Raw genomic sequence first — 19,802 nt, 5'->3', positions numbered from 1 at the left:
ACAGCGTAACAAAGGCACCTAAAAAATAAAGTGCAACCAAAATTACTATTACTTAAAATACTTACTTTTTAAAAGTTAAACCAACAAAATCAGTTTTTATAGTGCACTAATAATAAAAAATTTTAAATATTTGAATGAATTTGAATAATGAAAATATTGAAATGTAAAAAAAAAATCAAAATAGGTCCTAAAATAGACTTCATTTTCCTCATACAAATACATAGAGCATAGAACATGAATGCCTGTTTTGTAGTCATTACAGTAAAATATGTTTTCAATTACTAGCTCTAATACATACTGTAAGTAGTGAATCCCCATCTGCTCTTTAAACAGTGAAGGTTCAGCGTTTAAGGAAACTACAGAGAAACCAGATCATTCAGAACCAGACTAGGACTTCCTAAAGACGATCTAATGAATGACGTCATGGGCCGGTGAGAGCCAAGCGTGTGTCCACACCCACAGCGACTCAACCCTAATGACGTCAATGAACTGAAACGAGCCGCTGCGCAGAACCTGGAGAGGAGACCAGGGGCTTTACCCAGAAAGCAGCAGTTTCCCATGAAGCCTCAGGTCAGCGGCACAGTCGTCTGACAGACAGTTCTTCTCAAACCACGTCTGTGAAGAGTCAAACAGAGCACAGGATGTTTACACAACTTAAACTGTCAGTATAACCCGAGTTGGGAAGCAAATACTAGAGGGTGCTGTTGTGCAAGACTTCACGATGGCCTGAAAAGCTTTAGTATGAGTGGCGGTTTCAAGCGTAATAAAGAAGAAAGTGCCGTGTGTTCGTGCAGGACAGATTTTGACATCAACACCTTTGCTTTAGCGCTACAGACAAACTGGTGGACACAGTTACTAATGGCCTCAGATTCCATCATAATGGATTCCTGCCGCGCTGAAAGATGCCAGCGCCGTGTTTCCTCGAGCTCACAGGGAAAAGCATGTCGACTAACCGGAGGGTTGGATATGAAGTGGGCTGTTGGCAAATAAATTCATCAATCTTCCACATTCCATTCACAAAGAGTCAACAGCCATTATTGAGTGCTAACTAAAACCACATTTACATATGCATTGTAATTTCTGGCATTCTGAGCTGCTGGATGATGCCAATGGCAAATGTGTACGAGGTGAGTAACAGTCTCAGAGTAAATTAGAATAATCTACTATATCAAATCATTGTTAAAATGTTAAAACGAGCAATATATAAGGGTTTATAAGTGTTCTTACCAGGTGTGATATGTTTTTATAAACATTCAAAATCACAGGAAATCAGAACATATTTGATTTGATGTGATATTTTACTTTCTGAACACACGTGTAGTGTTTTTGTGCATGATTTATCAGTGCTTGTGGAAGATCATGTTCTTATATTATTCTTTACTTGTATTAAAAACTATAGTAGTTTTTACTCATATTAAAAAAATACTCCACTCTTCTCTACTGCACTGTACTATTTACCTTTTACCCACCAGCATTTTTGAAAAAAGTTGCCAGCCACTGCCAGCATTTTTGATAATTTTCACAAAACTTTCATGGCCCCCACATTATTTTGTTGTATGAATATCTGAACATGCAATTTATAACAGTTTATTCTAGCTTCATGTATTCTTTCTTTATCAACACTTGAATGTGCGTGAGTTTCATAAAAAAGGCAACATTTTGAGCAAAAAGCTGAGAAAAATGTGTTTTTGTCAAAGACCATGCATGCCTGGATCGGATTCAGAATGATGATCAAAACACAGATGTAAATCGAGTCCATCAACACCCCTAAAGTTTCACAGTCCTGTACCTCGTCCTGGATTGATATTTCATTCAGTAACATTAGACAGTTTTGATTTATATGCTGTTTGATGTTTGTCGATGCTTCTATCGCTTGTTTCTGCTTCTTCTTCGTCTGTGTTTTGATCAGGAGATCCAGTACTCTTTCAGAAGATGAGTAATAGCGCCCCCTACCGTATAACAGTGAAAACTGGAAAATTCCATCAATGGTGGGGAAAGAGTTAAAATAATTATACTAAATGTAATTTAAAAAAAGAATAATAATGCATTAAATATATATTTGTGCATTATGGTCTTTTTTTTGTTAGTTAGGTTAAGTTAGGCAAGTTATTTCTGGCCTTTCATGGCTTTATTTTAAAAAAAATTGAATTGAAATCGATTGGATAGGATATCAGATCAGACTGGAAAGCATGAGGCTGAGAGAGGGAAAGAGCAAAGGACCTTGAGCCGTTTATTGTATCCGTGTGTCAAGTCTTAAAGTGACAACAGCCTAATATACCTGCTGCCAAATTCTGAAATAATACAAAAAATATCTATATGGCAGTTTTTAAATCAAACTCGGGTCGCCGAAGGTGCAGTTGGCTATCCGACATTAATTCCTAAAGGTTATCTTCATTTCTGGTGCTATCCTGTTTAAAATTGATTCTTCAGGTGCAGAGAAAGCTGACGAATACAAACCTCGTTCTTAGCGGCGATCTTCTCTCCTTTTTTCCAGCGTAGAATAGGAGTCAGAGAGGGAAGGTCACGGTCCTGATATCCATCCACGATGTGCTTTCCTAAACTGTACGCTGCCTCAAACACGATGGCGGCGAACACATCCTTCACTTCTCTCTGGTGAAAAGCACAAACATGGGAAAATGTGACATATAAACAACAATAAGAAAAACTTCAAATCTTTATAAGCTGAAATGTGTCAGTATCATTGATTTACTATTCAAGTTTTTGTAAATTTATTCCATTTTAGTTTTCATTCTAATTCTTTGTGTTTGTCATTTTTATTAGTTTTATTGCTTTTTAAAATGTCTTTATATTTTTTATTTTAGTACTTAAAATAAAATCCTGTATCCTTGGCAACTAGCTTAAAGGTCCCGTATTATGCCCCTTTTCACAAGATGTAAAATAAGTCTCTGATGTCCCCAGAGTGTGTATGTGAAGTTTCAGCTCAAAATACCCAGTAGATCATTTTTTACAGCATGTTTAAATTGTCATTTTTTGGGGCTCAGAAAAACGCGCTGTTTTAGTGTGTGCCCTTTAAATGCAAATAAGCTGCTGCTGGACGACCCAGGGGGCGGAGCTTCATGAGCTCGCGCTCAGTCTCTCAGGACAATATCATCTCACGGAATGATGATAATATCAGAAACTCTCAGTGACGGTGTTCATTTCGAGTCGGACAATAATGCCTACAGAGTCAGAGTGCTGTATAGAGATGGAACAGGTATAGTTTAGTAGTTTAATTACGGTTATTATAACGTATTTGTCATCTGCTTGTATGTATCCATTATTTATTAATAGCCTACAAGTCTGCTGTCTGAATGATGATCAAACATATACTGATGAGTTTAATAAAGTTTATTGTACATCACACAAAAGATGAAGCGTCAGTTTTACTTCAGAAAATCACCGTAAGAGCTGAGTAAACACAGTAAGTTATAAGAAGTGCGCAAGTACATAAACGAATTTCGGTAGAGTTGAGGGAGCATTCCTGTGGGCGGAGGTTAGTCAAAAAACTGTTCTACTGACGTCATTAAAGAAGGAAGTAGAGGGATGTAGTCCAAACGGGCCGTTCGATGTAGGCGACTTCTGTTAAATAAAATATCTCGCTTGGCATTGAACTTTGAGCTTTATAATTTTACAGATATTATTTATACTCTAACAACAACATTACACACTAACTAAAGTTTGAAACATGGGATCACGAAGAACGGGACCTTTAAATAAAATAAGTTATGAAAATGCTTTTATGTTTTAGTTAACCCTGAAATGTGCCACAAACACACAAAAAGTACAAATAAAATCTAGTTATTCCTGATACTGAAACAACAATCCCACTTTTCCTTTCCCGACAGCGCATCACATCCACTAATGTTTCAAAATAAAAGCACAGACTAATAAAAGTTTAGATGAATGGCCCATATGACAAGTAGCTCACCCAATTGGTGGCCGTGTAACTGGCTTTGCACGGGCTAAAATTGTATTTGCGGTGAAAAGCTTTATAGCCGAAGCTCTTTGCAAAGCTCTTGTTGGCTCAGTCAAGTACTATGTGCCTTTAAAGAGCCACCAAAAGCTATCGGATGAACATTTGGAAAAAGCTGGCACTGCCCTGCCCCAACACACTTCATCTTCCCTTATTTTGGCAATATGAGCCGCAGCCCGAGGAGTGTTTCCTTTGGCACACGACTTGGAAACAGTCGGACGAAAGACTGAACAGGATCAAACCTCGACATCCTTGTTATAGGACACTAAAGAGGGAGGGACATGGGAAAAGTAGACCTCTCCTGTGCCCTCTTCTCTCTGATCCCCTGACGATTGGCACCGCATTGGCTTTCATCTGTACCAACATGATAGAAGAGTGCCAACTAAGCACCCCTTCTCTTTCTTTCGTCCCGAGAGATTTATCACATGCTTTCTGCTTGTCCACCCACCCATCCTCTTCCTCAGCGGCGCTGAATCAGACCGATGTTTTAACACATCATGATAAAATAGATAGTGCACATCCTGTCCTGGTGTCCAGCCGACCCGCACCTTCACATGCTGATAGAGTTACTGCAGGAAAGAGAGGAGTGGTGGCGGACCGGACAGCTTTTAGCCTCCACTAGACTTATTTACACCACCAAATGGGGCGTATGTGTTCATTATAGATGACAGAATTAAGACAATATTTGAATTAAAATAGTTCACACAAATATGAAAACACTGTGATCATTCACTCACCCATTTCAAGCCTGCATGTCATTCTGTATGTTTGCCAAGCTTTCATTTCAATAACACTTAAGAATTTACCAATAAAACACACACCATAAATGTGTCACGTATTATTTTGTAGCTCAAAATTGGAAATAAATATATTAATAAATTAATGCACATAAAGTTTTTCAGGCTGTTCCATCCGAGAGGAAAAAGGAGATAAAAACAGTGACATTTACAAAGTAATAATAAAAAAAAAAATCAACAAACAAACAAAAAACAAATACACTAAAACATATTTGGTGTAGAAACTATTTTTCACTCAGAAAAAGCTAGTCAATTTCACAAATTAATTATAAAGATATAGAAAGAAACACATTTAATTAAACATGAACTTAAGTAATATTTGAAAGACTGAAATAATATTTTCTTGTAAAAATGTACTCCAATAATCTTTATTTTATTTACAAGTTAAAAAAAAATGAATATATTAGTTTTAATTTATTAATTTTTTTAATTTATTAATTTAATTTAAAAAAATTTTTTACAGTGTTTCCATGTATAATATGTTCATTGGTTTTCCACAAAAGAAAAAAAGTCATACAAGTTTGGAATGACAAAAGGAGTAAATGATAACAGAAATATATTTTTTGGGTGAACGGGTCCTTTAAGAACATTTTGGCTTTTTTTGCCTTTCTTTGATATAAGCAATAATAATAATCATCATAAATCTCATGCTACAGACCTTACTAAAGGTGTTATTAAAATGAAAACTGAAAATACAAAAATAAAAAGCTAATAAAATAAGTATATATAAAAAAACTACAGTAAGATGCTGTTACTGACAAAAAATAAATAAAAAATGCTTTGTGCTTTAGGTGTATTAACCAAAATATCTGTAGAATCAAAGCTTGTGTGATAAACCCTAATTACCCATTAATCACCGGAGCCCTGGTTCATCAGCTGAGGGCTTCTCATGTGCCTTTGGCGTCCAGAGAGAGAGGGTTTTGTTACAGTAATACGCTCGAGTCGTAAAATGCACAACATAAAGCTCAGTGTTGTGTAAAGAGCTGGTGCTCTCCTCAGGTCCCAGATGGGATTAAAGCAGTATGTATCAAATGGGCCTTATGACCTGTCCGACCAATGACCCCGACTCAGGGGAGCAGTAAAGACCAGGCGTTCAGGCTTCACCAACAGTCTATGTGCCACTTTCATTGGGACACATGTGAATTGAGAGCACGAATGACCTCTTGTTCTCCAATACGAAAGTGTGTACCAACTTCATTTACAACAATAAACATGCCATAGTAAAATATAATCACCAGTCCAATAGCGATGTCTACTGTAAGCGGAGTACTTTATTTTCAAACTGTCCAACAATCTGGACTGATCACCTCACTTGGATTGATCCCTGATTTTAGTGACGCTTGTGGGCAATGTTCATGTAAGCTCAGCTCCTATCAACCTAAACAGGTAAAGGCTACACAAACATTTGCCAAACATTCATTTCAATCACAATTAAGAAATCAACAATAAAGCAAAACAAAAGTATATTATTGTGCTTATAAGTAACTTTGCAACTACGTCACTTAGCAGTCATTGGAGTATTTGTAGACTATCTGCAAACACTAACTACAAGCAACTACGTCAACTTATTCTACTAACCCTAACCTAACAGTCTACTAACAGTTGACTACAGTCTACTAATACTCTAATGACTGCTAGCTGACATGTAGCTGCAAAGTTACTTATAGTTAGAAGAATGTCTGAAGTGGACCAATAATGAATAAAATGAATAAAAGGCTTGTTGGTCAGGTTGGTCCAAGTAGACAATATAGTTAATATATAACTATAATATTATAGATGCAACGTATATATAATATATATTTGCATCTCTGTCGTTATTGCCATTCATGTGCACCTAACTCAAATTACAATTTTGACACTTGTAGGCTGCTTAAAGGGATATTTCACCGCTGGAAAGATGAATGTGTATGTAAATTGGGTCTTTTATGTAATAGAAATGTGAAATTATTTTAGAAGTTGGTGCCTTCTAGACTGAGAAAAGCCAGAAAATGTATTTTTGGCTCGTGTGGATGAAAGACAACAACTCCCAGAATGCACTTGCTTTGCTGCCCTACGAGGACACGCCCAAGCCACGCCTACCGGTTACAGAGGGCAGTATCGCTACTAGTCAACTCGACACTGAAAAGACGGCGTCAGAGAATGTCTAATAAGGCGAGAAGTTTCACTCTCAGTACACTTCCGGCTTTTGAACTGGTTGCAGTTCCACTCTGATTCCACATGAGGGCGCTCACAGGACGAGTGCAGAGTGAATGGAGGTCTATGGCGCTATACACATCAAAATCCACTTTTCTCAGGATATAATTTTTTGTGTAGTAATTTGAATGTTGTATTCGAAAGGAGATGCAAAGAAATTACACATTGCTGGGTGTTAGATTTTTTGAGTCACTTATTTGCTTTAAAAAGTATTTTAAAGTGTCAATGACGTCATACACATCGTACGACCAGAGATACTGCTTTACGGCAATCCTTCAGTCACTTTGGTGCTTTCGCGCTCTGCACTTTCTTTTCACTCGAGGCATCGACAACACAGCTGACACAGGTAAACACACGTGCTAGAAGAGTTTTTGTTTTGTTTGTTTCTGGTCCCGCTTCGGATGCCACGATGCCATCAAGCGGTATCTCTGGTCGTAATCAGTCCTTCACTGACCAATCAGCGTTCATTAGCAGAATGCTAGCGTGTTATGGGCAACAACAACTCAACCTGTAAGAAATCAAAAGGACTTAAGTACTCGTTCATTCAACTTTCGACCTATAACCCATGTTGAACTTGCAAAACCTACAATCAAATCTGAGATTTCTCAAGGGCAATCGGGTGAAAGAGACAAATTTAGCCGTATAGCCCCATTGACTCCCATTCATTCTGCACTCATGGGCGATCGCCCCCAGTGGAACTCTGGTGGAACTACAACCAAAATTCGGTACAATAGGACTTAATAGGGAGTGGGCAGGCTCTCCGTAGACGGGCTCTGACGGCGTTTTATCGTGAGATCCCCCTATGGGCGGGTTGAAGACATGCGGAACGAGCTCCTCCTATTGGCTGGAGTCTCTCGCCTCTGGACAAAAGAGCCTCTGATGACGCTAAATGACGATTTTTGCGTCATCTGAGGTTTTTTTCCAGACACACAATACAGAAATCTCTCGTCTCAGGGAGACATGAGGGAGGGAAGCACAGTCATTCGAAAATACTACCGGGTTTCTACTGATACAAAGCTTAATGCTAATCGGTGAAGTATCCCTTTAAGGGCTGTTTTGAAAAAAGTTGTCACTGCAAACCGGAAAACCATATACAGGAGACACAACAGGAACAAGCACCTCCTGCACATTAGGAAGTAGTAGAGGTCAAATCTGAGCCTTGACCCAGGCTTTTATCATCATTATTAATGTTCCCGTTTGCCTTCTGCTTCTTCCTTTCCCAGCCCCCCGAACTCCATCATAAACGGTATGTATTTATAGAGCAGAAGAAAGCAGGCCTCAGGACCGACCTCATGCTTTTAATTGGGTGGGTGGTATCTGAAGGAACCCAAACAACTGTTCCTTACAACTGCCGCTCACACACACTGACAGACTTGAGCCAAGCAGGTCAGTCAGTCGCCACAGGGCTTCATTGTACAAGACAAACGGCTGAAGTGTCATCTGTTTCCTTACATTGTTCCCATTTGGCACAGTAAAGGCTTTCACGGAAAGAGACGGCACTACAGAATGGCTTCCCACAGGCGGATTTGCAAGTCATAATAGCCTTTTTTAATGACAGTAATAAAACGAAACTTTCAGAACTAGAAAGTTCACATTTTAGGCTAAAGTGTTCATGTTACTGTGCATTTATATTAGTAATCATACAACACTACTGAAAACTAGTATGAATAATGAATGCTGCATCTGTACGTGCTGTCATCTTGCCAAACCAAGCACCAATGTAATAAACATCATGTGCATAATGGGTAATTATTTGGGGGAGCTGCAAGTAATTAGTGGTGTTTTGATATACATTGGTTATATAACCATTCAACCATTTGATACATACCATAGCACATACTGATTGTCATAACAGTGTCTAAAACATGGTACTTTTTGTAAGGTCTTACCAAACAAGCATGATGGACTCAGGAGGCTGTGTTTGTAGGTTATGTGTTACTGAACGTAATCTGACGCTGTCATTCAGCACTCTTGTAGGAAAGTATGATTAAAAAACCTCTATAGTCGCGAGTGCAGGAAATACAGTGTCTAATTTACTGTATGCAGGGTTGGATGCCGTCCATTCCCAAACTCACCAGAGATATAATCTCTCATCTGAGGATCATTGAGTCTGACCTCACGCTTTTAAACATGGAGACAGTGGTGAAAAATAGTGCTGAGTGAATGATCAGAGCTTGTGAAGAGCTTGTTTAGAGTTTCACACAAAGACATCTTGATGATCATCAGAAAAAAAAAAAGTGGTCAATCTTAGTCTTGTTCTAAATAAAATGCATTAGGAGTCTCACTATTGAGGCTATTATACGTTGTTATTATAAGTTAAAAAACTTGTCTTGAGTAAAAAATAAATAACACATGATGGCAAGATATACACTAAAGTTCGAAAGTTTGGGGTCGAGAAGATTAAAGTTTAATGTCAATGAAAGAAGTCTCTTCTGCTCACTAAAGGCCCTTTCACACTGGACGCGATTTTGACGCACGAATAATTCGCGCGATGGTTTTATTTTTTGATCAGTAATGAGCTATGAGCTATGGAAGCGCTCATTACAGATGTGTAATGAGCGCTTCCACACCGAACGCGAATGTGCTGCGGCGAAAAAACGACTTTTATTTTTATCGCTTCGATGCCGATTTGTTTTTACTTTTGCGGCGACAGAAAAGGCTTCAGCCAATCACATACTACAAGGACAACGATTTGAAAGACAATGTGTGGCGTAGCATTGCCAACTCGGTTATCACGACTGTGAGTGTGTTGTGTGATAGTTTTAGTCGTTGTATAGTCCTGTGCTGTGTAGGCTAGCAGGCTAAACTACATTTGGGATAGAAAGCTAACACTTCTATCGTCAAAGATAGAGACAGAGACCGTGTTTACTTTGAACATGTAACAAAATGTAGTGAGACTATTTAGGGCTGCTTTTAGTATACTATACATTCTTTGTGTGATATCTACAGTTTCTAGTCGAATGATTTTACAGTAACTTACTTCGTGTGTTAAATGTAATGTGTAGTGACATTAAAAAACGCACTGTGTTTAGTTGAAGACGCAAAAAAAACTGTGCACATTAGCATACTCCCCTTCAGACTCTCTGTTCTGTAAGATTGGGTGCACCCAAAACCTTCTTTTCTGTCTTTTAAAGAAAATGAAAAGCTCGTCTTCACTGGATGATGATGATGTCCATGTTTTCTCAGCTGTCGGCGCGAAAGTTTTGGAATGTTGAAGCTCTGAACATCACAGACGTCGCAAATTCGCGTCGCGGTTGATGTGAATGGTTTTGACGCGAACTATTCGCACACGAACTATTTGCTTTTTCGTTTCGCTTTTTCGTTACGCATCCGGTGTGAAAGGGCCTTAAGGCTGCATGTATTGGATCAAAAATACAGTAAAAACTGTAATATTGTAAAATGTTTTCTGTGTGAATATATTTGAAAATGTAATTTATTCCTGTGATCAAAGCTGTATTTTCAGCATCATTACTCCAGTCTTCAGTGTCACATGATCCTTCAGAAATCATTCTAATATGATGATTTGCTTCTCAAGAAATGATTTATGATTATTATCAATGTTGAAATTAGTCGTGCTGCTTCATATTTTTGTGGAAACTGTGACACATTTTATCAGGATTTTTTGATGAAAGTTCAAAAGAACAGCATTTATTTGAAATAGAAACATTATAAATAACATTATAAATGTCTTTACTTTCACTGTTGATTAAGCAGTTTTACTTCTAAAGTAAAGTTCTTGTTTTAAAGATTGTTTTCCATTTTTCAGGTTTTCTGTAAAACCCTTTTTTTTTCCCCTGACAAACTTTGACACACTTCAAATCTGTGGGCAGAAACCTGGAGGCTGATATCATGCAATGCTCTTAAGAATGTAATTTGTATTTAATTGCCTAAGTTCTTCAGTTATGTGCCAACATGAGAAGAGTTGCAGAACCAGAGGCTTTGACACATAAAACTTGTCAGTTAATCTTTAAGATAAGCAGGGCGGCTGAACTCAACTTCTTTCTGTTCTTCAGGGAAGACAGAAGGGATGATGTCATCTGAGCAGCGGCGATCGTGATTGGCTGAGGGGATCTGAGCTGCCCGCACTCACGTGGCTTCCACCAGATCGTTCCAAGAGTTATTAAATACATGCACACAGTGCACAAACCGGGGCTTTATCGAGATCAAGACCCTCGGAGCTAAACTCACAGTTCCTGCTATTAATTTACGCTCTGCTCTAGGATTCCCTTTTAAGGCCAGATGCGTGCATGACATGTATTTAGAGTTACGCTAAAAATATAAACTTCAGCAATTCATGCACTTCAATTCCGAAGATGTATAAAAAAACATCACTATTTATATTGCTCATACTTGAAAAGCTATTAAACTTCAGCATGCAATCTATCCCACATTATTTGTTTAAAGCATTAATAATGCATTAAAAACCACTGAGAACATAGCAACTCCATTATAACACCCTAGCAACATGATAGTTTTGCACATGCACACAACTAATATAAAAAAAATAAAAAATAAATCATTATTTTTATTTACCAATGCTGTTATTTACGCTAAAACCCAAGGTCATCACGTAACCTAAATTTTCCACAGCCATTTTATTTCTTGCAAGTGATGAATGAGTGAAACCTGAAGTACTTCCTGTATAAAAGCCCTCCTATAGTATTTCATTCATACTCACATGACCCATCTGAACATGATCCTCCCGCTGGATACTTCAACAATGTGAGCTATAGTACAACAACGTCAAATCCCATAGTAATATAGTCCCTGACAGACATTGTTCAAGACAACAACATCCCACATGGAACCAATTAAAAAGCAATTCAGTGCATGAACATTAATAACTGTGGAGAAGTACACAACCCATGCCACCTGAAATAACCATGTTTATGTGCTGCATGTGTTTGCAAATGAGATTAACTTATTAGAGTGTCAGATCAAACAGATTTAGACGTTTACAACACCAATTGTGCTCCACCTTCGGTTGCATAAGTTCAGGATAGATCACTTAGTCTGTGGAAAACTACAAATTAACATGAAAGATTAATATATGGCCAGAACAAGTTCTCTGGAGCTGAGCAGGTGAATCTGCATTTGATTCCTGCATTAAAAGCCGGTCATGAACCGAGCAAAGCCTGAGCGTGAAGATATTTCTCAGATCTCTCTCCAAAGTCCACGAGCTCAACTAAAACCCATGATAAATCACAGACACTCATTCCTGAAGTGTTAGTCCATGTACAGAAATGCCTTATTTCATAAACAAATCAAACTAGCAGCTCTCCAACAGCTGCAAAATGAGCCAAAGAAAAGAAAGCCTTCTGATGTCAAACAGATCATAATTAAACTGAGTGGAGAGAGACATGATGAGCTTTAGTTCAGTGGTTCACAACTGGTGTGTCACAACAACCCATAAATGGGTCACAGGTCTGTTCTGATAGTCAGAACAATGCTTCTAGATATATAAATAAGCATAGATGGTCAAAGTGTTATTATTATAGCATTTGGAATGAGCTTTTATTGTTATATTTTCAGCTTTCCTTTGTAATTCTGAATAATGTTCCTTAGTAATTGTTTAATTTTTTAGTCAATTTGATGGGTTTTAATAATTTGCATTATTTTTTATAATTTCTATTTAGCTTTTTTCAGTTTTAGTTTGCTATTTTTTAACTTAATCTTCAACTTAATTATATCAATTATTTCAAATAGCATTTCTCCTTTTCGTTTACCTTTTTTTTTTTGTTAAAAATGTTCATCTAATATTTATGTATATTTTTTCTGCTTCATTTCGAGTGACAAAAACATTTTTTTACTAGTTTTAGTTAAACAACACTGAGATGGGATGGCAAAATAAACAGACAACAGAGTCGCTTTCCCTAATAGTAATATATGAAGATTTATATAATGCAAAAGTGACAAAATGCTAAATTTCACACCAGCAATGTCACATCTCTTCTGAGCATTTATTCAGTTGCATCTAAAAAATTACCTATATCTTTCACTTCAACCTTTACCCATAAACGACACTTTATACCAAATGGTAGTGAACAAGAGTTCAAGAGAAAGCGTCGCCTCGTTTCACAATATGTGTCTGCTTGCTGCAATTTTTGTTACCCATTTGCTGTGTCCCAAAACCAAGTGTAAGCAGCTTTGCTAACTAGCATCCTGATTGAATATACAAAATGCATACACACATATAAAATGCATAACACAATTTTGGTTTGTTGTTGCAATGCATTCTGGGATTAGAAGTCTTAGAAAACACCAAACTTACACTCCATAGTCCATACCTTTTGGAACAAGCTTGGAACAAAGCTGTGAGAGTGCTTTTGATGCCGTCATGTGGTGTCTAGTTAGGCAGCTCACTAGGTTTCAAAACAAAGCTTTCCTCTTGAAATGTTGTGATGTCAAGGCAGATACAATTTCGGCTTGTTTGCCCAAACTGCAGGAGTTATCACAGGGACAAATAGTTTCCAAGCCTCTCTATTAACCCCCCTGAGAACTGCTGACATTTTCCCATGAGAATGACGATGGTTAACGCACACTAGAGTGAGAGCATATGGGACGCCCATCACTTCAGCTGGCTGGAAACTGATTCCATCTGTGGTTAGTATGCAGAACCCCTCCACACTAACTACTTTCCCCTTACTGTACACACAACACACACTTCTAGATAATTGATAACACACTGGCTATGTAGTGGAATATATACACTGCACACTGTGCAACATACACAGAATATGCACCAATACATGCTTCAAACAGTTGAATGCTGCATAGTTGTCACATGACCTTGCATATTCCGTGCAACTCACACAGTATATACATACTGCAGAATAAAGAAGCAAATGTGCAGTATGAAAGAAATTATATAATACTCAATGACACATAAGAGAATAAAATACTGGAACAATGTCCTTGTAAAAAAATCAATAACAGTGAACTTTTATGGCCTGGTGTACATAATGTAAAAGGTATTTAAGCATGTGACCCTCAGTTGAAAACACAGCTGGGATTTATAAAGCTGGAATGGAGGTGCCATGCTCCCGTGGCGTAAATGGGCACATGGAAAACATTTTCTCTCTGAACAATGAAAAAATCATTGTTCATCCAGCACTAAGGAACATCTACCAACAAATTAAGGATTTTGCATATTACAGTTGCGCACAGCGCTAGCAATGTCAAGGTCATGGGTTCGATTCCTAGGGAAGGACTGATCAAATGTGTACCTTGATTGCAATGTAAGTCGCTTTGGATAAAAGCATCTCTCAAATGCATAAATAAAGCCTGTTTTTGGACCAGATTTTTATGGATGTCAACATGATTAAGCATGATTGGTCAGTTACTGGCTTATGTTTAATTATATGAAAACAAAAACAATTGAGTGACATCTAAAGACATGTTTATTCAGTGTCTTCATCTGCCACAATAAAAGTAATGTCTTTGACTTATCTTCTTTTGGGGGATTTTCTCAATTAACATATGTGATTAAATAAATAAATAAATAGGGTTGCACAGCCTATATTTCTACGGCAATTGAAATAAAATAGGAATTATAAAATAATAAACTCAAAAATACAATATTTTGAAAATTTGATGGGAAATATGCTTAATTGCCAGGATAAAATTTCACGATGAAAAAAAAACCACTTATCTGAAAAATATTCTTTTTGCAAAATATATTTCCTTTTTTTCTCTTGATTTTGTGTTGAAGTGACCTGCACATGCTCTTGACAGGTTTTGTGCAAAGAACAAAAAAAAAAAGACTTGTTATTAGAGTGAGAACAAAGCATTCATCAAATGCTTACGGAGACATCAGGCCAAGATACACACACTCTCTTAACACTTCACCAAAAATTAAACTGCCTGGAAATCTTTCCACTGTGCAAAAATACACTGGTATTTAGAAGGACATCCAGCAGTGCCTTTTCATTTGGAAGAGCAACAACTCAATCCCTTTGGCCTTGACATGTACAGTAATATTTCCATAGCTTTATACGTGCTCTCTGCTGTTATCCGTCAACATAAATGCCTGGAATAACTGATATGCCCTTAAGTTTAACTCACTTAGTGAGCAGGTGGGTCATGTCAAGGGTAAGTGTAGGGAGAGCCAACAAAATCCTTTACTCCTGCTACTCATTCCCAGAATTCCAAGCCATTCCTCCTTCAATCATCCGGCCCGCTCTCTGCTCCAGCTCACGGTCCCCTTATCTGGCTGAAAACTGAGCACTCCTGTGAAGGTCCCTCCAGCACTATACGCACCCGGGAAGCACAAGTCATGAAGAGAGGATTGGGATTAGTTCCTTTTATGGAGTTGTAATGTGAGTTAGGGATGCTGGCTGGGAAATATGGTTTCCATCACAAAGTTATTCCCTAAATACCAGTTCATGAACACGGATCGTGTACAAAATGAGACTATGTATAAAAATCAAGTATTTTAAGAAGCTGCACTGCAAATATTATTGTCTTCCTCAGTATTTTGTCTTGTTTTCCAGGACTTAAATCCCTTAAATTACTCGAGAAGCAAAAAACTACTCTTGTTTTCTGAAAGAATGATCAAAATAATGCTTATTTTATGAGTTTATGCTTAAAACAAGAAAACATATCTGCAAGCGGCATCAGAAAAATAAACTTCATTTAAAGAGAAAAGTTTATTTTTCTGACCCCATTGTCTGATATTTTTTATTGTTTTAAGCGTAAAGTCACTGACTTTGATACATTTTTCAGAAGAGAAAAAAAAAAAACACTTGTTATCTTATGTCATTTCGCTTCTCTGGAAAGTGTATCTTGATTTAAGGAGGTTTAGATATTTGCACTGGAAAACAAGACAAAAATGCTAAAGAAAATGTTCCTTTTTTGCGTTATGACCTCCTGCTTTTCTAGCATTCAGTCATTGAGGGGCATTAGATCATATCTATGTGACTTAATGGCAGTAGTTATCTATAATGCATTTATCAAAACTGACAGGAGCCTAAAAATAATTTATGCTTCGCCTTTTGCCAGAGATTCGATGTTTGCTCTGTTTTATTAAGAAAAACACAGGAATAACAACAACAAAAAAGGTTATAGGACTTCCTTTTGGTGAGGGATGGACTTCCAGCTGTCATTTATATTCCATTTATAAAAAAAACCTATATCCAATCTTTAAAAAAAATAACATGCAAAACTACACATTAAGCAACTACAAAAATACAAGTAGCATCTAGTGATCATCAAGGAAATTATTTTGCATTTCTATACAATATTGTGAGAAAAATGAATGGCTGACTCTCCTATTTATATCAATGCATGACTTCAGATGTCCAGTGAATGTTCAGAGATTAAACTGTTTTCTGTTCAACACCAGAGATTGTATTAGTTTTATCTCTGCTGAAGCAACTCTGTGAACGTCAGCTCATCCTGAACGGTCAGAACGGCAGCGACAGATGCTTCCTCCGTCTGATGAGATCAGGGTTCATAAAACTGGGCCACTTTTACCGTGCAGTTATTCTGGGTCTATTGTTCTAATCGGTGCAGCCTGGATACAATCTTTAAATCTACTGCGCGTGGGCCGAGAGACGCTTCAGCTCTTGTAAAATAAACTGCTATACTTGATATGTTTGAGCCCCACACACCGAAGGAAGTCCACCACCGCGCTCCAATAGGAAAACACACACGATTCCAACAACAACCAGGGTGTGGATGAGGTTGATCGAGTCACTAGTGTGGCTGTTGTTAAACATTCACTAGAGAGAAGTCAGGTGTTGAACACCACACATAACAGCATGTCCATCAGACCATATAAATAAAACCCTATAAAGTCCTGCTTTAGGGAACAGAAAAACACATTTATCAGAACAATGTGTGGTTGACAAAATGCACATTTATACAAGCCAAATCTCACAATGGAAATGTTGCTTGAAACATGTTTTCTTGGTGCACATATACACTCAGCATTCATACACATACAGGAATTCATACACATACAGGTAAAACTGTTCAACTGCTTGCTGTTAAGGCAAATATCTAATCAGCCAATCATATGGCAGCAACTCTAGGCATGTAGACTTACACACTACCATCTCTAGGGTTTACAGAGAATGGTCTGAAAAAGAGAAATATTCAGTGAGTGAAAATGCCTTGTTGATGCCGGAGTTCAGAGGAGAATGATCAGACTGGTTCGGCTGATAGAAAGGCAACAGTAACTCAAATAAGCACTTGATACAACCGAGGTCTGCAGAAGAGCTTCTCTGAACACTCAACATGTCAAACACTGAAGCAGAAGAGCTACAGCAGAAGAAGACACACACTGACACTCCTGTCAGATAACAACAGTAAACTGAGGCTACAATTCACATGGACTCATCAAAACTGGACAATATAAGATTGGGAAAACGTTGCCTGGTTTGATGAGTCTCGATTTCTGCTGCAACATTCAGATGGTCGGGTCAGAATTTGGTATAAAGAGTGAAAAGCATGGATCCATCCTGCCTTATATCAGCAGTTCAGGCTGCTGGAGGTGTAATGGTGTGTTATATATTTTCTTGACACACTCTTAGTACCAATTGAGCATCATTTAAACGCCACAGTCTACCTGAGTATTGTTGCTGAGCATGTCCATCTCTTTATGACCACAGTGTATCATCTTCTGATGACTTCCAGCAGGATAACATGCCGTCACAAAGCTCAAATCATCTCAGACTGGTTTCTTGATCATGACAGTGAGTCACTAAACTCAAACGTCTCCACAGTCACCAGATCTCAGTCCAGTAGAGCAGATTTAGGATTTGCTGGAACGGGAGATTCGCATCATGGATGTGCAGCCGATAAATCTGCAGCAACTGTGTGATGCTTTCATGTCAATATAGACCAAAATCTCTGAGAATTGTTTCCAGCACCTTGTTGAATCTATGCCATGATGAATTAAGGCATATATCGTTATTAGATCTGATTATGTCATATTATACAGTATGATGATTGTCAGGGGACCCGATATTGATTCTGATATTGAATTTTACCAATAAAAATCACTTGTGAAATCTGAAATTTCTCATCAAGATGTGCAGTAGGTCGACAGAGTAAAGGAAGATCACTGCCGTGTTGAAACATTCATTCAGCGACACAACTCTCCAGCATCATGCTGTCCACTTTCCCTGAATTCAGCAAGCAACTAAACAGACGCTTGGCTACTTCATATGAAGTTTTCTCCCATTTCGACATGTTTTCTTGAATGAAAAAGTTCTTTCCATGACATTAATGGTCGGTATTGTGGGTTTCTTGCAATTTAATATTTTTCCGTCACCATGTTTTATAAATAGATGCTGGAGTCGTGAGCGTGTTTATTGGGAGACAGCTGGATATGATTACCTTCCTGCCGTGTGGATTCATTGTATCAGCTTTCTTGGCCGGGCGTAAATGAAGCCCGTGGAATGGCATTGGAGGAATTGCAGCGTTATGCGGGACTGTTATATGTGGCAGCACAAAGCCAGTAGTGTGGCAAACGGCCTAGTCCTCAGTACTATGAATACCATCAGATCAGCACTGCAGGATCTGACACAGTATATGCATGTATGAGCAGGGGTGTGAAGTAAAGAATTACAAATACCCATGTTACTGTAATTAAGTAGTTTCTTTTTTCCAATTTTCCTTACAAATTATATTATCAGCATTATAATGTGAGTAAATGTAGCTGTGTAAAATGTAAGGGATGATGCCACCCTTCTAGAACAATGTGCATTTACATTTAAATTGCAACATATTTAATGGCATGGAATTACAGTGTAATTAGTGTTAGCTCACTATCTTAGCCTTTTTCAGTGCATTAGGTGAGGTAATCTGATAATATTCGTGATTCTTATTTATTTATCAGAACACAAAAACTGGTACTGTTTTAGAGAGAAAAATTTTGTATTTTTTAATCTCTCTATTTAACCCATCTCATGGTGTGTGATGCTGAACTATCGTATGAGTTTCTAAAGTTTTTTTAATTCTTTGCATAGTTATGAACATTGATATTTTATGTGCAACAATAGCACGCTCAGGCTCAGTGAGTGGCCTTACAGCAAATTGTGTTTTTTATTATTTCAAACAATATGATTTAAATGGTGATGAGTGTACTGTTTTGATGCATTTTCAAAAGATGGATGATATATGAAGACTTCAGATGCAAAAGCCTCTAAGTGCCATCTGAAATTTTCTTCTAGAATTATCATTTTTATCAAGCTTTTATGTTTATGTTCAGTTATTTCACTTTAATGGCAATGAAAATTACCTAATAATTGTCATGAAAGTGAAATTACTGAACCTAAATATACGAACTTGATAAAAATGTTTTTTGTCTTTCTGACAAATAACAAAAGATAATGTGAATTACAGTATGTACAATGTTCTTTTACTTTATTAATTGTAGTGCACAGTGCTTATTATAAGGGGGTCGAATCCGCAGCTCAGTACTCACTACTCACTACTCATTACTCATGAGTATTTTTAAATAAGCTGCTTTTTTACTCTTACTCAAGTAGGTTTTTGGACAAGTACTTTTTACTCTACTCACACTACATTTTTTGGAATGTAATGGTACTTTTACTTGAGTATGTTTTTTTTCAGTACTCTTTCCACCACTGAGAAATATTATCAGTGTTGTGTGACACTTAGCTCTGTGCCAAAACCTAGTGAGCAGCCTATACCTAGACAGCACTTTAGGGCACAATGCTTCTGGTGTGCCTTCAAAGATAACTAATTTAGGCCCAATTTACTCAGCATTTCTAGACAAATTAGATTGGAGGGGGGGGGGGGGGGGGGATCCAAAAAAACTGAAATAGTCTAGAGAAATGTTATAAATAAATAAAATAACAAAAAGCGTT

The 19,802-nt window shown here is 37.5% G+C and overlaps 1 protein-coding gene across 1 annotated transcript in view; it reads right to left on the bottom strand.

Moving 5' to 3' along the window:
- The window catches only part of itga9 (integrin, alpha 9), a 97,606-nt gene that overhangs the window by 30,349 nt on the left and 47,455 nt on the right, over positions 1-19,802 (bottom strand). The window contains exons 16-17 of the mRNA XM_084093988.1: positions 2,458-2,610; positions 539-615 (exon numbers count right to left, since the gene is read on the bottom strand). Of these exons, the coding sequence (XP_083950114.1) occupies positions 539-615; positions 2,458-2,610 (230 nt within the window). The remainder of the gene's footprint in view (positions 1-538; positions 616-2,457; positions 2,611-19,802) is intronic.

This window comes from Abramis brama, assembly GCF_963993115.1.
Source record: "Abramis brama genome assembly, chromosome: 19".
Lineage (NCBI taxonomy): Eukaryota > Metazoa > Chordata > Actinopteri > Cypriniformes > Leuciscidae > Abramis > Abramis brama.
This window is presented reverse-complemented; position numbering and strand designations above follow the sequence as displayed.